Below are 19,438 nucleotides of genomic sequence, written 5' to 3' on the forward strand. Positions count from 1 at the left end.
GGAACCAAGCAGGTCTTGTGCTCTCCTGTTATAGGGATGACGGGACTTAAGTCTGTATGGGGGCGCTGCCTTGCTTGTTGTTTCGTGCAGGATATGCCAGTCGTTTTGTTGGGCTTTCCTTGCAAGCGCGAGGGTTGCGGCCTCTCGTCGAAGGCCGGCGGGGGCAATTCCTGCTAGGACTGGCAGGTAGGACACAGGGGTCGGCTTCAGGCAGCCAGTTACAATACGAAGGGCATTATTGATGACCGGGTCAATCTTCCTCACGTGAGGGCTTCTACTCCAGACTGGAGCACAGTACTCTGCAGCAGAGAACACCAGGGCTTGTGTGGAGATCTGTAGTGTCCTGGCGGAGGCTCCCCAAGTTGTGCCAGCGAGGCGGCGGATAAGCGAAACCCTTGACGATACCTTGGCTCTTACTTCCTGCAGGTGTTGTTTGTAAGACAGTGTCCTGTCCAGCCGAACCCCGAGGTACTTGGGGGCTAGTTGGTGCTCTAGGCGCTTGTTGTCAACAGACACCGACAGTTCCATCTTTGCCTCTCTGTTGCACAGATGGTATGCGGCCGACACCGTCTTCCCAAGGCTGAGCTGCAGACGCCACTTGCGCAAGTAGTCGGCCAAGGTGCTCATGTCCAGGTTAAGACCGTCTTCCACTGCTGACCATGTTGGTTGACGCAGCATGATTGCTAGGTCATCAGCGTAACCATATTGCCTGGATTTTGTCTCCAGAATGTCATGGATATAGATGTTAAATAGCAGTGGTGAGAGGACAGCCCCCTGTGGCACCCCATTTCTCAATCTCCTCAATCTGCTTCTCTTGCCGTCGCTGGTCCTGAGGATGAAGCTGCGGTTGGACAGCATCTCCATTATAAACCTCACCTCAAATAGGAGGGGCTAGCGCCCCCTATATTCAGCTATAGTGTAGAGTACTATAGCTGAATATAGGAGGGGCTAGCGCCCCCTATATTCAGCTATAGTGTAGAGTACTATAGCTGAATATAGGAGGGGCTAGCGCCCCCTAGGACAAATAGCCTATAAGGGGGGGGGGGGGGGGGGGTTCCGGGGGGGACATTTGGTGGTCATTGACGTAAACATGTTTTCTGCTATAATAATAAAAAAACAAAGTCGCTTACAATAAGCAGATATGGCAACACTGTCTCTGTCTGCCTAGTGTGTGCGCGTGTGTGTGTGTGTGTGTCATGTTGATTCAACTGGTTGTTAGTTCAGAAGACATGGAGGCGCTGAAGAATTGACACACACGCGCACACACACACACACACACACACACACACACACACACACACACACACACACACACACACACGCACACATCTCGTTTAATGTAATTTAAATTTAATTTAAATCATATGCATAACGCCAGACGAGCTGTTCTGTTCCATTTGTATACTCTCACAATTCACAACAATAAAGTAATAAAAATTAAACTATTGTGAATTATTCTTTCTCTTTCTCTGTTTTAATTCATTTTCTGTTTTTTTTTATATATATTATATATATATATATATCCTTTGCAACAGAAATATTTTACATATAATTGTAATACTCGATTTGTATCCTCAAAAACGATACTGATTAGTGATATTAGTATTAGGCTCATTAGTATATTAGATCACTGATCACTCTCTCTCTCTCTGTGTCTCTCTCTCTACCTCTCTCTCTCTACCTCTCTCTCTCTCTCTCTCTACCTCTCTCTCTCTAAATTGCGGAAATTGAAAATTGCTGAAATTGAAAATTGCGTAAATTTGAAATTGCGTAAATTGCGGAAATTGAAAATTGCGGAAATTGCAAATTGCGTAAATATTTTTCATTTTTGTCAAATCGTCAAAAATGATGAAAAACGGCGTGCTATAGTAGTCTCTACCTCTCTCTCTCTGCATCTTGCTGATGCTGCCTGCCTGTCTGTCTGTCTGTCTGTCTGTATGTATGTCTGTCTGTCTGTCTGTCTGTCTGCCTGCCTGTCTGTCTGCCTGCCTGCCTGCCTGCCTGCCTGCCTGCCTGTCTGTCTGTCTGTCTGTCTGTCTGCCTGCCTGCCTGTCTGTCTGTCTCTCTGTCTGTCTCTCTGTCTGTCTGTCATGTAAACATGTGACCATGTGACCACAGCGTGTGGTTACCACGGTAACAACAGAAAGGACATTCCTGCTCTGTGACTCAGAGGTCAAGGGTCACACAGTCACTGTGCTCTCTTTGATTCAGAGAACTGGCCCACACAGTCTGCGTGCGTGCGTGCGTACGTACGTGCGTGCGTACGTGCGTACGTGCGTGCGTGCGTGCGTGCGTGCGTGCGTGCGTACGTGCGTGCGTGCGTGCGTGCGTGCAGAATGTCACAGAAAGACATTTTCTCATGTGTAAAAAACAACAAAAAAGACCACCATCTACTACTACTAGTAGTACTGCTAGTGGGGTACTAATGGGGCAGCGGTGGCCGAACGGTTTGCGGAGCGGTCTTGATATCGGAAGGTCGCTAGTTCGTATCCCCGGACCGGCACGTTAAAATTACCACCGCTGAAGTGTCCTTGAGCAAGGCAATGAACCCCTACCATGAAATGTTCTATGAGCAGGGCCTGGCTGTAAACAAGTTCTTGAGCTTAGTCCAGTTACCCTGCAGAGTAAACATAGTACCTTTCCTTTCCTTAGTCCAGTTACCCTGGGTAAACATGGTACCTTTCCTTTCCTTAGTCCAGTTACCCTGGGTAAACATGGTACCTTTGCTTTCCTTAGTCCAGTTACCCTGGGTAAACATAGTACCTTTCCTTTCCTTAGTCCAGTTACCCTGGGTAAACATGGTACCTTTCCTTTCCTTAGTCCAGTTACCCTGGGTAAACATAGTACCTTTCCTTAGTCCAGTTACCCTGGGTAAACATAGTACCTTTCCTTTCCTTAGTCCAGTTACCCTGGGTAAACATAGTACCTTTCCTTAGTCCAGTTACCCTGGGTAAACATAGTACCTTTCCTTTCCTTAGTCCAGTTACCCTGGGTAAACATGGTACCTTTCCTTTCCTTAGTCCAGTTACCCTGGGTAAACATAGTACCTTTCCTTAGTCCAGTTACCCTGGGTAAACATAGTACCTTTCCTTTCCTTAGTCCAGTTACCCTGGGTAAACATGGTACCTTTCCTTTCCTTAGTCCAGTTACCCTGGGTAAACATGGTACCTTTCCTTTCCTTAGTCCAGTTACCCTGCAGGGTAAACATGGTACCTTTGCTTTGCTTTGCTAGTACTACTAGTAGAAGCCAGTGGTGGAAAATAACGAAGTACAATTACTTCGTTACTGTACTTAAGTACAAGTTTGGAGAATTTGTACTTTTATTGACTACTTTTCTTTTGCTGTATTTTTACTTTTACTTCGTTACATTTACAAGGGAAAAATCGTACTTTTAATGCGCTATATTTAAAATCGGACACCTCGTTACTCGCTACAAATTAAATAATAAAATCTTATATTTGTCTTACTGGAGGAATGCGCAGTTGAGAATTGAACAGGGCTGCTCCACTCTCAGATAATAGGGGGGCGGAGTTGTGTTCTGCTGCCTGGCCTGCTTTGAAGACGGCAAGACGCACACACTGTGTTTTTTGTCACACGCATTCAACATGGATATTCACCGAGACACAGTCTTAGCAGAAGGATTTTTTATTTTTGTCCTTGCCTTATGCCTTACGCCCATGCCTTAATATTTAGCGGAAAACCAACCAATAAGTCCTTATCCGACACAAATTAACTAATCTTTCTCAGCCGTCACTGGAGCGCGCATCTAGCTACTGCATGATCATGCACGCTGACAGACAGCAGACACTGTCCCAACTCCTAACACAAACACTGAGGGAACTTGTTGTTGTACACACATAATGTGCCACGAAAAATAGCTTCCAATAGCTTAGTTGGTTATTATCGCTTCGAGGAGGTACGTGTCCATAATATCGCCACGAACGGCCAACAAAAGACATCTCTCTTCCACAGTAGTGGAGTTTTAGTAAAATAGCTGATATACAAGCTCACAACTCGTCGCGTCCGGACACGTTGTGAGCTTGTAGATCAGCCAACCCCAGCATGCGGAGATGCAGGCTCTGAGAACGTTCAGAAACTTTTGCCTTCACAATAAAAGCATGCAAAAGCCCATATAGAGAAGGAAAAATAATTCGGTGGCATTTCACATTGCAAAAGAGCAAATTTTTGTAAAATGTAAAAAATATATAAAAATTAAAGCAAAAAAAGAACGAAAAAGAACTATAATAGTTTTTTTCAAACGATGAACTTTAGTTCAAAATTTGGAATGATGAACTATGAACGGAACTAGTTCATTTTAAAAATCAACAACTGTGAACTGAACTATAGTTCCTAAAAAAAAAGAACTTTCCCAACACGATGTATGCTGTTGGGGGTTCTGTATTTTCAGTATTTGTATGCTATTTAATTTTTTGGAATAAAGCCACTTTTGACAGGATGACAATTTTGGAAATTAATTTCTTTGTATTCATTTTGAAAATAATTTTGTATTTTGTACTTTGTACTTGTACTTTGTAATTTTTACTTTTATACTTAAGTACATTTTACGCCGGGTAAATTTTTGTACTTAAGTACATTTTATTTGAGGTACTTTTATACTTTTACTTAAGTAACTTTCTTAATGGGCACTTTGTACTTTTACTTAAGTAATTTTCAAGTAGAGAATCAGTACTTCTACTTAAGTAAAATATTTTTGTACTTTTTCCACCACTGGTAGAAGCCTACTATTGTTAGCAGCTAGCAGACCCAGTAACTATAGCAGACTATACTGGGGAGAAAGACTAGGTTACAGGTTGAGTGGTGAAAGCCTGTTGGGATCCTGGCCTCCTGCTAGCACGTTCCTTTATTATTCTGTTTCTATACGTATTTCCTATTTCTTTGTATTGTTTCATACCGTGCTAAATGAATCAAAATGTCAACGCCTGTGATGTTTTCCCACAGTTGTTTTGTCTTTGTTTGGAGAACGTTTTATTTTATTTCATGTTGGCGTAGAAACTCTAAGAGGCCTGTGTGTGTGTGTGTGTGTGTGTGTGTGTGTGTGTGTGCGTGCGTGTGTGCGTGTGCAAGTGTGTGTGTGTGTGTGTGTGCGTGTGTGCGTGTTAAAATGACTTCATGTCAAAGCTGAGAAAATAACATAATGTCGGTGTGGAGTTTTAGTTTAGTTTTGTTGAACAGACTTTAGATTTTACATTTTTATTTTAGCCTCACATGCAGGTCCATTTGGTTTCATGCTTTACTCGCTCAGATAAATCAAGATCGCTATACATTTATTTATCATTTGCTTTTCTTTCTTCTACAGAATAAGTAAAAGTGCTGTCTGTCTGTCTGTCTGTCTGTCTGTCTGTCTGCCTGCCTGTCTGTCTGTCTGTCTGTCTGTCAGATGGAGGTGTTGGTAACTGGAGCAACAGCACCACCTGCTGGTTGGATGTGTCTCTGCTCGCATGTTCAACATAATGACATGTAACAGTTGTTTAACTTCTTCAAGTGTTTAATACAGTCGAGACGATAATTATAACATTATATAGTTGATAAGTATAACTCTTGTAAACAAGTGTAATGCTTTATGGTGTCGTCCACTCACTGTTAACAGTCTTTGTATCGAGTTGTGCTTGAAATGTTACTGTAATTCTGCAAACTGTTAATTAATATACTTCAATCAAATGTAATGTGTTGAAAAAAAGAATGCATGTTTTATTTTTTCTCAGTGCTGGAAAGTAACTAATATATAAGTATACTAATAATAATATACTATAATAAGTATAAAATTACTGTGGCCTACTTAAGTACAATTAATGTTTTTTTTTTTACTTCAGTAGAATATTTCGAATTTCCAATTCTACTCAGTCACTCAGATTCTGATTCACAGACTTATTATTAATAATAATAATAGCTCAGATTTATATATTATTACAAAACATAATTATTATTAACCACTTCAGTCCTAGTATCTATACATTCCGTCCATTTGCAAACAGCAGCTCTGCAAGACCCCCATTTGAAAAGATATGCCAGGGACCCCCATTTGAAAAGATATGCCAGGGACCCCCATTTGAAAAGATATGCCAGGGACCCCCATTTGAAGAGATATGCCAGGGACCCCCATTTGAAAAGATATGCCAGGGACCCCCATTTGAAAAGATATGCCAGGGACCCCCATTTGAAAAGATATGCCAGGGACCCCCATTTGAAAAGATATGCCAGGGACCCCCATTTGAAAAGATATGCCAGGGACCCCCATTTGAAAAGATATGCCAGGGACCCCCATTTGAAGAGATATGCCAGGGACCCCCATTTGAAGAGATATGCCAGGGACCCGCATTTGAAAAGATATGCCAGGGACCCCCATTTGAAGAGATATGCCAGGGACCCCCATTTGAAGAGATATGCCAGGGACCCCCATTTGAAGAGATATGCCAGGGACCCCCATTTGAAAAGATATGCCAGGGACCCCCATTTGAAGAGATATGCCAGGGACCCCCATTTGAAGAGATATGCCAGGGACCCCCATTTGAAGAGATATACCAGGGACCCCCATGAGAGAAGATATGCCAGGGACCCCCATTAGAAATGATATGCCAGGGACCCCCATGCTCTAGCAGTGATCCTCAACCCGTTTAATTTCGAGGACCCCCAGTTTGACCTGCATTAGTTCTACGGACCCCCATTTAATGGTATTTCTATCTCTGGGACCCCCAATTTATATAGAATGTATTTGTCTATAAACATTTTGGTATCTGTTTATAAACATTTTGGTATTTGTTTATAAACATTCATTTGTTTATAAACATTTGGGATTTGTTTATAAACATTTTTTTTTTTTGTATTTGTTTATAAACATTTGAGATTTGTTTATAAACTATTTGTAATTTGTTTAAACAAACATTTGTAAACAAGCTGTCAAGATGAGTTAGTTAGTTATGTATTTATTTAAAGCAGTGGCTCTCAAAGGTGTGATCCAGGGACCCTCATGGTTCCTTGAGGGGGTTCCAAATGGACCCATTATAGGTCTGTAACTCTGAGAGTGTAACACATGGACCCAAATGGACCCTTACAGGTCTGTAACTCTGAGAGTGTAACACATGGAACCAAATGGACCCTTACAGGTCTGTAACTCTGAGAGTGTAACACATGGACCCAAATGGACCCTTACAGGTCTGTAACTCTGAGAGTGTAACACATGGAACCAAATGGACCCTTACAGGTCTGTAACTCTGAGAGTGTAACACATGGACCCAAATGGACCCTTACAGGTCTGTAACTCTGAGAGTGTACGAATGGAACCAAACCAAATAAACCCCCCCGGACTGCCCGGACAGCCCCCCAAAAGAGGACTTGTCCGCGGGCAAAAGAGGACGTATGCTAAACCTAAACAACAACAAACGCATAAACTTGCACAACAGACAGAGGGACAGTTGGTGCGTGTGAAGAGCTGCGCAGCTTTGACGCGTCAGTTTGTATAGTAGTGCAGATCTGCACGCAGCGTCCACGCGCACAGACCACAGTGTTCAGCCCATCCACATGTTGTGTAGATCTGATACCGATACTAACAGGAGGAGGAGCAGAGTATGTGGCGGACAGACAGACAGACAGAGGGCTGAACAGTATCTGCTACTGAAGGTAAAACTACTCTAATTATATTTAATTAACATATTAAATATACATATATATATTACACACTTTGGGAATGTCGCGGTCACGCGCGGCGCGGGTCCGCGGTGCCGTGCGTTATAGATACGGAGTGGAGTGGAACGATCGAGTGAGAGACGGAGGGTTTGTTATGAAAAACAACACCGCCATGTTTGTAGTTCTTCTTCGAGCATGTTTTCTGTAGTCCTCATGTATACCGCGTATATATAGAAGTGTCCATTTAATTTGTGCGTCTCTATAGATGTTTTGATGAATTGAACACGGTGGACCCTGTTGTAAACAAGTGTAATGCTTTATTGGGTCGTCCACTCACAGTTAACAGTCTTTTTGTATTGAGTTTGTGCTTGAAATGTGCTGTAATTCTGCAAACTGTTAATAAATATTTCAATCAATCAAAAAACCGTTCCTATTATAACCTTTACATAGCAGATGTTTGTAGTCATTTAATGACTTTAATGTACATTAAATTACTAATATTATAATAATGACTGCACTTAAAGTAAAATATATATATAATCACAAACAAATTGCAGCAGTTTTTATATCGACCCGCCTAGTTTGGTTTGAAATGTAGCTACAACATTCCAGGACGCTGCGGGACGCATTGAGAGCTTGTAGATCGGCTGGGATGCATTGAGAGTTTGTAGATCGGCTATTTTCGCAGTTTCCAAAAGTGCCCTCTTATGGGACTTCAGCGCCCCCTGCCCCTCTGACACCCTCTAACACAGGGGTAACCAACCAGGGGTTCGCGAGCAACCGGTAGCTCGCGGGAACCTTTCAAGTCGATCGCGAAGTGACGGGCAGCCAGCCATCACTGCCAATACACAGCAGAATGTCGTACGCAAAAAAGAGCAGATCTACAAGCTAACAACGTGTAGAGGCTCGATGCATTTTAGCTTGAAGATCTGTTCCCCTTGCTTCCACCGCACCGCCCTCGGCCCGCCCCCTTTTAGCACTCTGTTCTCATGTGCTGTGTCCTGTGTGTCTGTTGTTCCCTCGCAGGCAGCACACAGCGTCAGAGTGAACGCAGCATGATAGCGTCCCCGACACGTTGAATACTAAACTTATTTGTAAAATTCGAACGCCAACTTTTAACCAAACGTGGGAGAAACACTGTGCACGGCTGCACGCACAAATAAAGAGTGCACTCGTCCCTGGAGAAAAACTACTACGCTAAAAACTAGTACGCTAAAAACTACTACGCTAACCAGCAGCTATAGAGTGACATCAGCACTTCTGTATATCTCATTAGAGGACGCAGATAAAGTATTGTGTGTGTGTGTGTGTGTGTGTGTGTGTGTGTGTGTGTGTGTGTGTGTGTGTGTGTGTGTGTGTGTGTGTGTGTGTGTGTGTGTGTGTGTGTGTGTGTGTGTGTGTGTGTGTGCGTGCGTGCGTGTGTGCGTGTGTGTGTGTGCGTGTGTGTGTGTGCGTGCGTGCGTGCGTGTACTACATATACAGCCCAGTACACACAGCCATGTTGTCTCCCCTGAGGGTCCTCCTGTCCTGTAGAGGGCGCCCTGCGTCTCGCCTGTGCTCCGGCTACGTGGCCAGGATGAGGTGGGTTCTCTTTTAGAGTCATTTAGTCTTTGAATAGATTACATTTAGTTTTAGTCTCATTTTAGTCACCCGGAAAGCAAAGATTTGATCTTTATAAGAATATATATTCAAAGATTTGCGCCACATTTGTATGATTTAAACATAGGTACATTGTATAATAACGTACAGGTACGTCAGTAAACTGAAGACGGATGACGAGGCGTGTCTGATCGCTCTACAGTCGGCCACCGTCCACCTCTTCCACCGGCTGAGGCCTCTGTTGAGACGCAGCCCGCACGCACCGTACGCCCTGCCTGCTCTGAACACCACAGGTACACACACTGTACACACACCGTACGCCCTGCCTGCTCTGAACACCACAGGTACACACACTGTACACACACCGTACGCCCTGCCTGCTCTGAACACCACAGGTACACACACTGTACACACACCGTACGCCCTGCCTGCTCTGAACACCACAGGTACAGTACACAGACTGTACACGGACCGTATACGCCCTGCCTGCTCTGAACACCACAGGTACAGTACACAGACTGTACACGGACCGTATACGCCCTGCCTGCTCTGAACACCACAGGTACACACACTGTACACGCACCGTACGCCCTGCCTGCTCTGAACACCACAGGTACAGTACACACACTGTACACGCACCGTACGCCCTGCCTGCTCTGAACACCACAGGTACACACACTGTACACACACCGTACGCCCTGCCTGCTCTGAACACCACAGGTACACACACTGTACACACACCGTACGCCCTGCCTGCTCTGAACACCACAGGTACACACACTGTACACACACCGTACGCCCTGCCTGCTCTGAACACCACAGGTACACACACTGTACACGCACCGTACGCCCTGCCTGCTCTGAACACCACAGGTACACACACTGTACACACACCGTACGCCCTGCCTGCTCTGAACACCACAGGTACACACACTGTACACGCACCGTACGCCCTGCCTGCTCTGAACACCACAGGTACACACACTGTACACGCACCGTACGCCCTGCCTGCTCTGAACACCACAGGTACACACACTGTACACACACCGTACGCCCTGCCTGCTCTGAACACCACAGGTACACACACTGTACACACACCGTACGCCCTGCCTGCTCTGAACACCACAGGTACACACACTGTACACACACTGTACACACACCGTACGCCCTGCCTGCTCTGAACACCACAGGTACACACACTGTACACACACCGTACGCCCTGCCTGCTCTGAACACCACAGGTACACACACTGTACACACACCGTACGCCCTGCCTGCTCTGAACACCACAGGTACACACACTGTACACACACCGTACGCCCTGCCTGCTCTGAACACCACAGGTACACACACTGTACACACACCGTACGCCCTGCCTGCTCTGAACACCACAGGTACACACACTGTACACACACCGTACGCCCTGCCTGCTCTGAACACCACAGGTACAGTACACAGACTGTACACACACCGTACGCCCTGCCTGCTCTGAACACCACAGGTACACACACTGTACACACACCGTACGCCCTGCCTGCTCTGAACACCACGGGTACACACACTGTACACACACCGTACGCCCTGCCTGCTCTGAACACCACGGGTACACAGACTGTACACACACCGTACGCCCTGCCTGCTCTGAACACCACAGGTACAGTACACACACTGTACACGCACCGTATGCCCTGCCTGCTCTGAACACCACAGGTACAGTACACACACTGTACACACACCGTATACGCCCTGCCTGCTCTGAACACCACAGGTACAGTACACACACTGTACACACACCGTACGCCCTGCCTGCTCTGAACACCACAGGTACACACACTGTACACGCACCGTACGCCCTGCCTGCTCTGAACACCACAGGTACACACACTGTACACGCACCGTACGCCCTGCCTGCTCTGAACACCACAGGTACACACACTGTACACACACCGTACGCCCTGCCTGCTCTGAACACCACAGGTACACACACTGTACACGCACCGTACGCCCTGCCTGCTCTGAACACCACAGGTACACACACTGTACACACACTGTACACACACCGTACGCCCTGCCTGCTCTGAACACCACAGGTACACACACTGTACACGCACCGTACGCCCTGCCTGCTCTGAACACCACAGGTACAGTACACACACTGTACACACACCGTATACGCCCTGCCTGCTCTGAACACCACAGGTACAGTACACACACTGTACACACACCGTACGCCCTGCCTGCTCTGAACACCACGGGTACACACACTGTACACACACCGTACGCCCTGCCTGCTCTGAACACCACGGGTACACACACTGTACACACACCGTACGCCCTGCCTGCTCTGAACACCACAGGTACACACACTGTACACACACCGTACGCCCTGCCTGCTCTGAACACCACAGGTACACACACTGTACACACACCGTACGCCCTGCCTGCTCTGAACACCACAGGTACACACACTGTACACGCACCGTACGCCCTGCCTGCTCTGAACACCACAGGTACACACACTGTACACACACCGTACGCCCTGCCTGCTCTGAACACCACAGGTACACACACTGTACACGCACCGTACGCCCTGCCTGCTCTGAACACCACAGGTACACACACTGTACACACACCGTACGCCCTGCCTGCTCTGAACACCACAGGTACACACACTGTACACACACCGTACGCCCTGCCTGCTCTGAACACCACAGGTACACACACTGTACACACACCGTACGCCCTGCCTGCTCTGAACACCACAGGTACACACACTGTACACACACCGTACGCCCTGCCTGCTCTGAACACCACAGGTACAGTACACAGACTGTACACACACCGTACGCCCTGCCTGCTCTGAACACCACAGGTACACACACTGTACACACACCGTACGCCCTGCCTGCTCTGAACACCACAGGTACACACACTGTACACACACCGTACGCCCTGCCTGCTCTGAACACCACAGGTACACACACTGTACACACACCGTACGCCCTGCCTGCTCTGAACACCACAGGTACAGTACACACACTGTACACACACCGTACGCCCTGCCTGCTCTGAACACCACGGGTACACACACTGTACACACACCGTACGCCCTGCCTGCTCTGAACACCACGGGTACACACACTGTACACACACCGTACGCCCTGCCTGCTCTGAACACCACAGGTACACACACTGTACACACACCGTACGCCCTGCCTGCTCTGAACACCACGGGTACACACACTGTACACACACCGTACGCCCTGCCTGCTCTGAACACCACAGGTACACACACTGTACACACACCGTACGCCCTGCCTGCTCTGAACACCACGGGTACACACACTGTACACGCACCGTACGCCCTGCCTGCTCTGAACACCACGGGTACAGTACACACACTGTACACGGACCGTACGCCCTGCCTGCTCTGAACACCACAGGTACAGTACACACACTGTACACGGACCGTACGCCCTGCCTGCTCTGAACACCACAGGTACAGTACACACACTGTACACGGACCGCACGCCCTGCCTGCTCTGAACACCACAGGTACAGTACACACACTGTACACACACCGTACGCCCTGCCTGCTCTGAACACCACAGGTACACACACTGTACACTCCACTGTACACTCCACTGTTCATAGCCTATACACTGTTATAGAGCGTCGCAGTCCCTCCCCCTTTCAGAACGGCGAGTGCCCCCAGGAAATGAAAAGCAATGCATTTTTCCTCATAGCCGTTTCTGAAAGTATTTCTTTAAAGACGGTTACGCCGCGGACAAAGCCAACTGGGATCGTGACAAATCATGACAATGAAACACAATGTTTTGGGCCGATCAAATAATTTATAAGAAGAAAAACATAACAAATATAGTGTTGTGTCTCCTGCCTTTATTTTCTTCTTTCTAATGATTTGATCGGCCCCTGTGTGTGTGTGTGTGTGTGTGTGTGTGTGCTACAGAGGTACAGAAGCTGGTAGAGCGTGTGGGCGGGGACAGGTCCATGGTGGAGGAACACTCTGTTCTGATTGGCTGCACTGAACATAACCACGCCCACTTCTGCCTGGACGTAGGTAAGAACAAAATACAGCACTTGATTGGTTGATAGTATTAACTGAGCTTCCTGATTGGTTGATGATGTTATTGATATTATTAACTGAGCTTCCTGATTGGTTGATTATGTTATTAATAGTATCAACTCATCCCTCATATGTGAACCCTGAGGGCCATTTTGGGCGGGAACCCCCTTTTGGTGTTAGCATTATGTCACGCTCTAGCTATTGAAAAATAGCAGATCTACAAGCTCGTAGCGCGGCACCGAGTGGCGCGCTACGAGCTTGTAGGGCTGCTATTTTAGGAAAATCGAAGAATCACTGACATATAGAAACATAAGCTTTTTCAGATTCTAAAAACGTCTTCTACATCCTGACTGTTTTCTGAAAAAGCCTCTGTTTCTATGTCAGTCGTTCTTCGATTTTTCAAAAAATAGCAGATCTACAAGCTCGTAGCTTGTAGATCTACAATATAAAAAATATTTTATGGGTTGATTCTCACTGGAATCCGTTCTAGGGTCCTTGGGGAAGGAGGCAGTGGAGGAGACGAGCGAGGCGACCCTCATGGACCTGAGGAAAGCCTTCTTCGTGCTGAGCGGAGAACAGGCGCCCCTGGTGGCCAGGGTGGGTATTACACCTCTGGTTGTGTGTGTTGCACATGCAGTGGTTCCCAGACTTTTTCATGTCAATGTGTGTGTGTGTGTGTGTGTTTGTGCGTGCGTGTGTGTGTGTGTGTGTGCGTGTGTGTGTGCGTGTGTGTGTGCATGTGTGCGTGTGTGTGTGCGTGTGTGTGTGTGTCTCAGGGTCAAGCGTTGCTCCGCTGGCACCAAGGTCACATGTTCTGCAGCGCTACGGGTCAGCCCACTGTCAGGAACCAATCAGGAAGCCAGAGAGTCTGTCACGCCAGTGACATCACCTACTACCCTACGGTAAGGGGACCAATCAGAGAGTCGGTCACACCAGTGACATCATCTACTACCCTACGGTAAGGGGACCAATCAGAGAGTCTGTCACACCAGTGACATCATCTACTACCCTACGGTAAGGGGACCAATCAGAGAGTCTGTCACGCCAGTGACATCATCTACTACCCTACGGTAAGGGGACCAATCAGAGAGTCTGTCGCTCCAGTGACATCACCTACTAACCTACGGTAAGGGGACCAATCAGAGAGTCTGTCGCTCCAGTGACATCACCTATACCTACGGTAAAGGGACCAATCAGAGAGTCTGTCTCTCCAGTGACATCACCTACTTCCCTACGGTAAGGGGCCAATCAGAGAGTCTGTCGCTCCAGTGACATCACCTACTTCCCTACGGTAAGGGGACCAATCAGAGAGTCTGTCTCTCCAGTGACATCACCTACTTCCCTACGGTAAGGGGCCAATCAGAGAGTCTGTCGCGCCAGTGACATCACCTACTTCCCTATGGTAAGGGGCCAATCAGAGAGTCTGTCACACCAGTGACATCACCTACTTCCCTACGGTAAGGGGCCAATCAGAGAGTCTGTCGCTCCAGTGACATCATCTACTACAGTAGGTGATGTCGCTCTGCTCAGGCTCTGCCACCAATCAATCAATCAATCAATCAGCCTAAATCCTCTCACCTGTGCAATGTCCAGCCTCTGCCTCCAGACAATTGATTGCCACGGCAACCCCCACACCTGAGTATTAATTGATCACTTAACCAGTACACTTTTGCACTCTTCAGACACACGCAGACAGACAGGCAGGCAGGCAGGCAGGCAGGCAGGCAGGCAGACAGGAAGGCAGACAGACAGACAGACAGACAGACAGACAGACAGACAGACAGACAGACAGACAGACAGACAGACAGACAGACAGACAGGCAGGCAGGCAGGCAGGCAGGCAGGCAGATACAGATATCTCCATATACAGTGTGGGCACAACAGACAGACAGGCAGACAGACAGACAGACAGACAGACAGACAGACAGACAGACAGACAGACAGACAGACAGGCAGGCAGGCAGGCAGGCAGACAGACAGACAGAAAGACACAGAGATCTCCATATACAGTGTGGGCACAACAGACACACAGACAGACAGACAGGCAGACAGACAGGCAGGCAGACAGACACACAGACAGACACAGACAGACAGTTAAAGCTGGTGCTATGTCATGTTGTCAAACGGGTATTATTAGGTTCCCAACTTGCATCGTTCCCAAGTAAGTCGGTGTGGCTGACGGGCACGTACAGGTCTAGTCTGTCTAAACAGCGTGTGTGTGTGTGTGTGTGTGTGTGTGTGTGTGTGTGCGCATGTGTGTGTGCGCATGTGTGTGTGTTTCCAGATGTCTCCAGTAGTCATCGTTCTGGTGTCAGACGGTGACAGGTGTCTGTTAGCTCGTCAGCCCAGCTTCCCTCCAGGGATGTACAGTGCCCTGGCTGGCTTCTGTGACATGGGTAGGCACGCACACACACACACACACGCACTGCACACGCACTGCACACACGCACTGCACACACGCACACACACACACACACACTGCACGCATGCACTGCATGCACGCACACACACACTGCACACACGCCAGGGGGCGGGGCCGGTTCATCTACTACAATTTACAACGTAGGCATTTAGCAGACGCTCTTAATCCAGAGCGACTTACATTAAGCAAGAACAAAAGCATGGGAATACACCAGTAAGACGCGCAAACGCGGGAAGCGAACGCAGCTCGTCCATATTTGGGTTTTTTAAAGATTTATATAAGGAGTCCCCAAAGCAGCTCCATATATGGGCACAAGTTGGACCACGCCATCACAGTCATGTCACCATGACTCAGCCATAACCATATAAGGAGTCCCCAAAGCAGCTCCATATATGGGCACAAAAGTGTGACACACGGACGGACAGACAGACAGACAGACAGACATGATCTGCTAGGTCTCATAGTAAGTGCTCACTGCGTTCGCAATCACATAAAAACATTTATCATGAAACATGCGTACTGTACTGTACTGTACTGGCACACCCGAAATCACCATATATACAGTTTAATATGTGCGTGTGTGTGTGTGTGTTAGGTTGCGCACAGGTGGTGAAAAACAACCATGCTGTTTTCATGCTCAGACGCACCCACACACACACACACACACACACACACACACACACACACACACACACACAGGTGGTAATGTTGACTCCTCCTCCTCTAGGGGAGACGGTGGAGGAGGCGGTGCTTAGGGAGGTGTCAGAGGAAGTGGGCGTGGAGGTGACCGGCGTGCGCTACTCGGGGTCTCAACACTGGCCCCTCCCCCGCTCCTCCTTCATGGTGGCGTGTCAGGCTGACGTGAACCCCGCGCACACGCAGGTTGGTACGCACGCACGCACGCACGCACGCACACACGCACGCACACACGCACACACGCACGCACGCACGCACGCACGCACACGCACGCACGCACGCACGCACGCACGCACGCACGCACGCACCTTAGAGAGGTAGAGCCCTGCAAAGACCTCAAACTCAAAATGTTGCGGCGCGGGGGCGGTATTTAAATATTTTAAATAAGCGGGCACCGCAAAATCCAGCAATTAACCGCAGATACAGACTAGAGCTTAATATAGCCTACACAGTTTAGCTAAATATAAATGTCTGATGAGACACGGTATAATGTCCAAGCACGCGTAGAGTCAGTCTCTCTCTCTCTCTCCAACAGACATCATCGGGCGCGCTCCCAAAGCGCCCGCGCCTGTCAATCATCAGTAGGCTAATCACTGTGAGAAGTGCATGCAGCGTGGGTCGAGATCCTTTTCCCCACAACGGGACATTTACGCTTCTAAACCAAACGCCTTGTTGCTTTTCCCAGCGTCACTTAGACTCAGCAATAACGTGAAACAGAACACAACGATGAGTATATTTGGTTTTTAACACGCAGTCTCTCTCTCTCTCTCTCTCTCTCTCTCCATGCATGCATGTGCGCGCTGCTGCGCAATGTCTGTGACTCAATAATAATAAATATAAAAATATACCAGTAAGACGCGCAAACGCGGGAAGCGAACGCAGCGAGTACATATTTAAGTTAAGTTATTTTTAAGTTAAGTTTTTAACTTAAGCCATAACCATATAAGGAGTCCCCAAAGCAGCTATACGTCCAAATATGGAGTGTGTTGCATCAATCACAAACAAATCACTCAGCTCCATATATGGGCACAAAGGGGACACACAGCTAAAAAAGTTTTTTTTCGGTCCCAATGGAAATATTGCTGGTTTAGCGTTTAGACGAAACGATACAATTGCGGGATGGTGGTGCGGGACTAAATGCGACTTGGGCTGGAATTCCACGGGAGTGGGATCAATAAATCACTCCCGCGCAGGGCACTAGGGAGGGGGGGGCAGTATGCCGCGCTGTCCGACAGTTTGTTTACGGTCAGATAGTGATCATGATATAATCGCTGTCGTTTGTTGTACAGTTGGATATTGATCGTACGGAATTGGAGGACGCCGATTGGTTCACGCTGGACGAGGTCACCGCGGCTCTCCGGGCCAAGGCTCCGCCCAGGAGCGCTCCGGGACAGCCAATCCCCTTCTGGGTCCCGCCCCCTTACGCCATAGCCAACCGGCTCATCGCGGAGTGGGCGGGGCAACGGCTACGAGTCCGTTGATTGGCCGTGTTCGCACGGCCGTGGACAAATCCGATTGGTTCCTTCAAATGTGATCTTTAAAGGACAACTTTAGTTTTTTTCAACCAAGGTTCATGTTTTAGGTTGTTATTAGAGAAACTAAAAGGTGGGTGTTCATTTTCTTTCACTTGCTGCTGTCTTTTGTTTTGGGGATTTTAGCTGTTTTTGACAGGGGGGTGGGGGCATTCGAGCATGGGGCTAAATATGTATTTTTTTACAAAATATTATGGCGATTTATTTTTTTATTATTTACTATAGTCCTAATAAACCCCAGGAAATTACATCTGACAAAGATCACGGGATCTATTGAATGTGACAAACTGACATATTGAGCCTATACACACAGTATAAGCCTTCCCCCCAGTAGGCTACCTTCACGCTGCTCGAATGCCCCCGCCCCCCTGTCAAAAACAGCTAAAATCCCTAAAAAGAAAGAAAGCAGCAAATGAAAAAAAAATAACACTCATCTTTTAGTTTCTCTAATAACAACCTAAAACATGAACCTCGGTTGAAAAAAACTAAAGTTGTCCTTTAAGACCTAACTGTTAAATCTGATCCTTAAGACCTACTGTCAACTCTGTTAAATCTGATCTTTAAGACCTACTGCCAACTATGTTATTAAATCTGATCTTTAAGACCTACTGTCAACTATGTTATTAAATCTGATCCTTAAGACCTACTGTCAACTCTGTTAAATCTGATCTTTAAGACCTACTGCCAACTATGTTATTAAATCTGATCTTTAAGACCTACTGTCAACTATGTTATTAAATCTGATCCTTAAGACCTACTGCCAACTCTGTTAAATCTGATCTTTAAGACCTACTGCCAACTATGTTATTAAATCTGATCTTTAAGACCTAACTGTTAAATCTGATCCTTAAGACCTACTGTCAAGTCTGTTAAATCTGATCTTTAAGACCTACTGTCAACTATGTTAAATCTGATCTTTAAGACCTACTGTCAAGTCTGTTAAATCTGATCTTAATTAAGACCTACTGTCAACTATGTTATTAAATCTGATCTTTAAGACCTACTGCCAACTATGTTATTAAATCTGATCTTAATTAAGACCTACTGTCAACTATGTTATTAAATCTGATCTTTAAGACCTACTGTCAACTATGTTATTAAATCTGATCTTTAAGACCTACTGTACTCACATCCGGGATAACTTCCGGTCCCGTTTCAGCCACATCCGGGACAACTTCCGGTCCCATTTCAGCCACATCCAGGACAACTTCCGGTCCCGTTTCAGCCACATCCGGGATAACTTCCGGTCCGTCGCTGCTATAAATCGCCGGGCGTTCTGATTTAATGGATTAAATAACCCCGGGCGTAACCTCGGTGTGTTAATGTGACTGTAGCTCTGTGCCGTTTACATCTATGACTAATTCACGTATTCAATCAATCAATCAATTAATCAATGGTAACCCAAGTGACCCAAAACAAAACATTTTATTCACATCAGAATGAATTGTTGAACAACAAAAC

The 19,438-nt window shown here is 47.0% G+C and overlaps 1 protein-coding gene across 3 annotated transcripts; it reads left to right on the plus strand.

The window, feature by feature from the left end:
* The first annotated feature begins 7,579 nt into the window (after positions 1 to 7,579).
* On the plus strand, positions 7,580 to 18,527 carry nudt13 (nudix (nucleoside diphosphate linked moiety X)-type motif 13). 3 transcript variants are annotated; one of them, XM_080788962.1, is made up of 11 exons: positions 7,580 to 7,635; positions 9,124 to 9,222; positions 9,391 to 9,493; positions 12,765 to 12,795; positions 13,211 to 13,321; positions 13,818 to 13,924; positions 14,104 to 14,229; positions 15,612 to 15,723; positions 16,477 to 16,631; positions 17,735 to 17,980; positions 18,474 to 18,527. In XM_080788962.1, exons 2-10 carry the CDS (start codon positions 9,140 to 9,142, stop codon positions 17,924 to 17,926), a joined length of 1,020 nt encoding a protein of 339 aa, XP_080645088.1. In that variant the 5' UTR covers positions 7,580 to 7,635; positions 9,124 to 9,139; the 3' UTR covers positions 17,927 to 17,980; positions 18,474 to 18,527. The 3 variants fall into 3 exon arrangements, with proteins under 3 accessions (XP_080645088.1, XP_080645086.1, XP_080645087.1); XM_080788960.1 differs by lacking the exon at positions 12,765 to 12,795 and having other exon boundaries at positions 9,391 to 9,533; XM_080788961.1 differs by lacking the exons at positions 12,765 to 12,795; positions 18,474 to 18,527 and having other exon boundaries at positions 9,391 to 9,533; positions 17,735 to 17,985.
* The last annotated feature ends 911 nt before the right edge of the window (positions 18,528 to 19,438 follow it).

Source organism: Protomyctophum bolini, assembly GCF_963924005.1.
Source record: "Protomyctophum bolini genome assembly, chromosome: 18".
Classification (NCBI taxonomy): domain Eukaryota; kingdom Metazoa; phylum Chordata; class Actinopteri; order Myctophiformes; family Myctophidae; genus Protomyctophum; species Protomyctophum bolini.

Excerpts from the sequence above, each read along its gene's own strand:
- nudt13 (XM_080788960.1), top strand. The coding sequence starts at position 9,140 with ATGTTGTCTCCCCTGAGGGTCCTCCTGTCCTGTAGAGGGCGCCCTGCG. Across the intron at positions 15,724-16,476 it reads GGCTGGCTTCTGTGACATGG|GGGAGACGGTGGAGGAGGCG; the intron begins GTAGGCACGCAC and ends CTCCTCCTCTAG. Across the intron at positions 16,632-17,734 it reads TGAACCCCGCGCACACGCAG|TTGGATATTGATCGTACGGA; the intron begins GTTGGTACGCAC and ends TTTGTTGTACAG.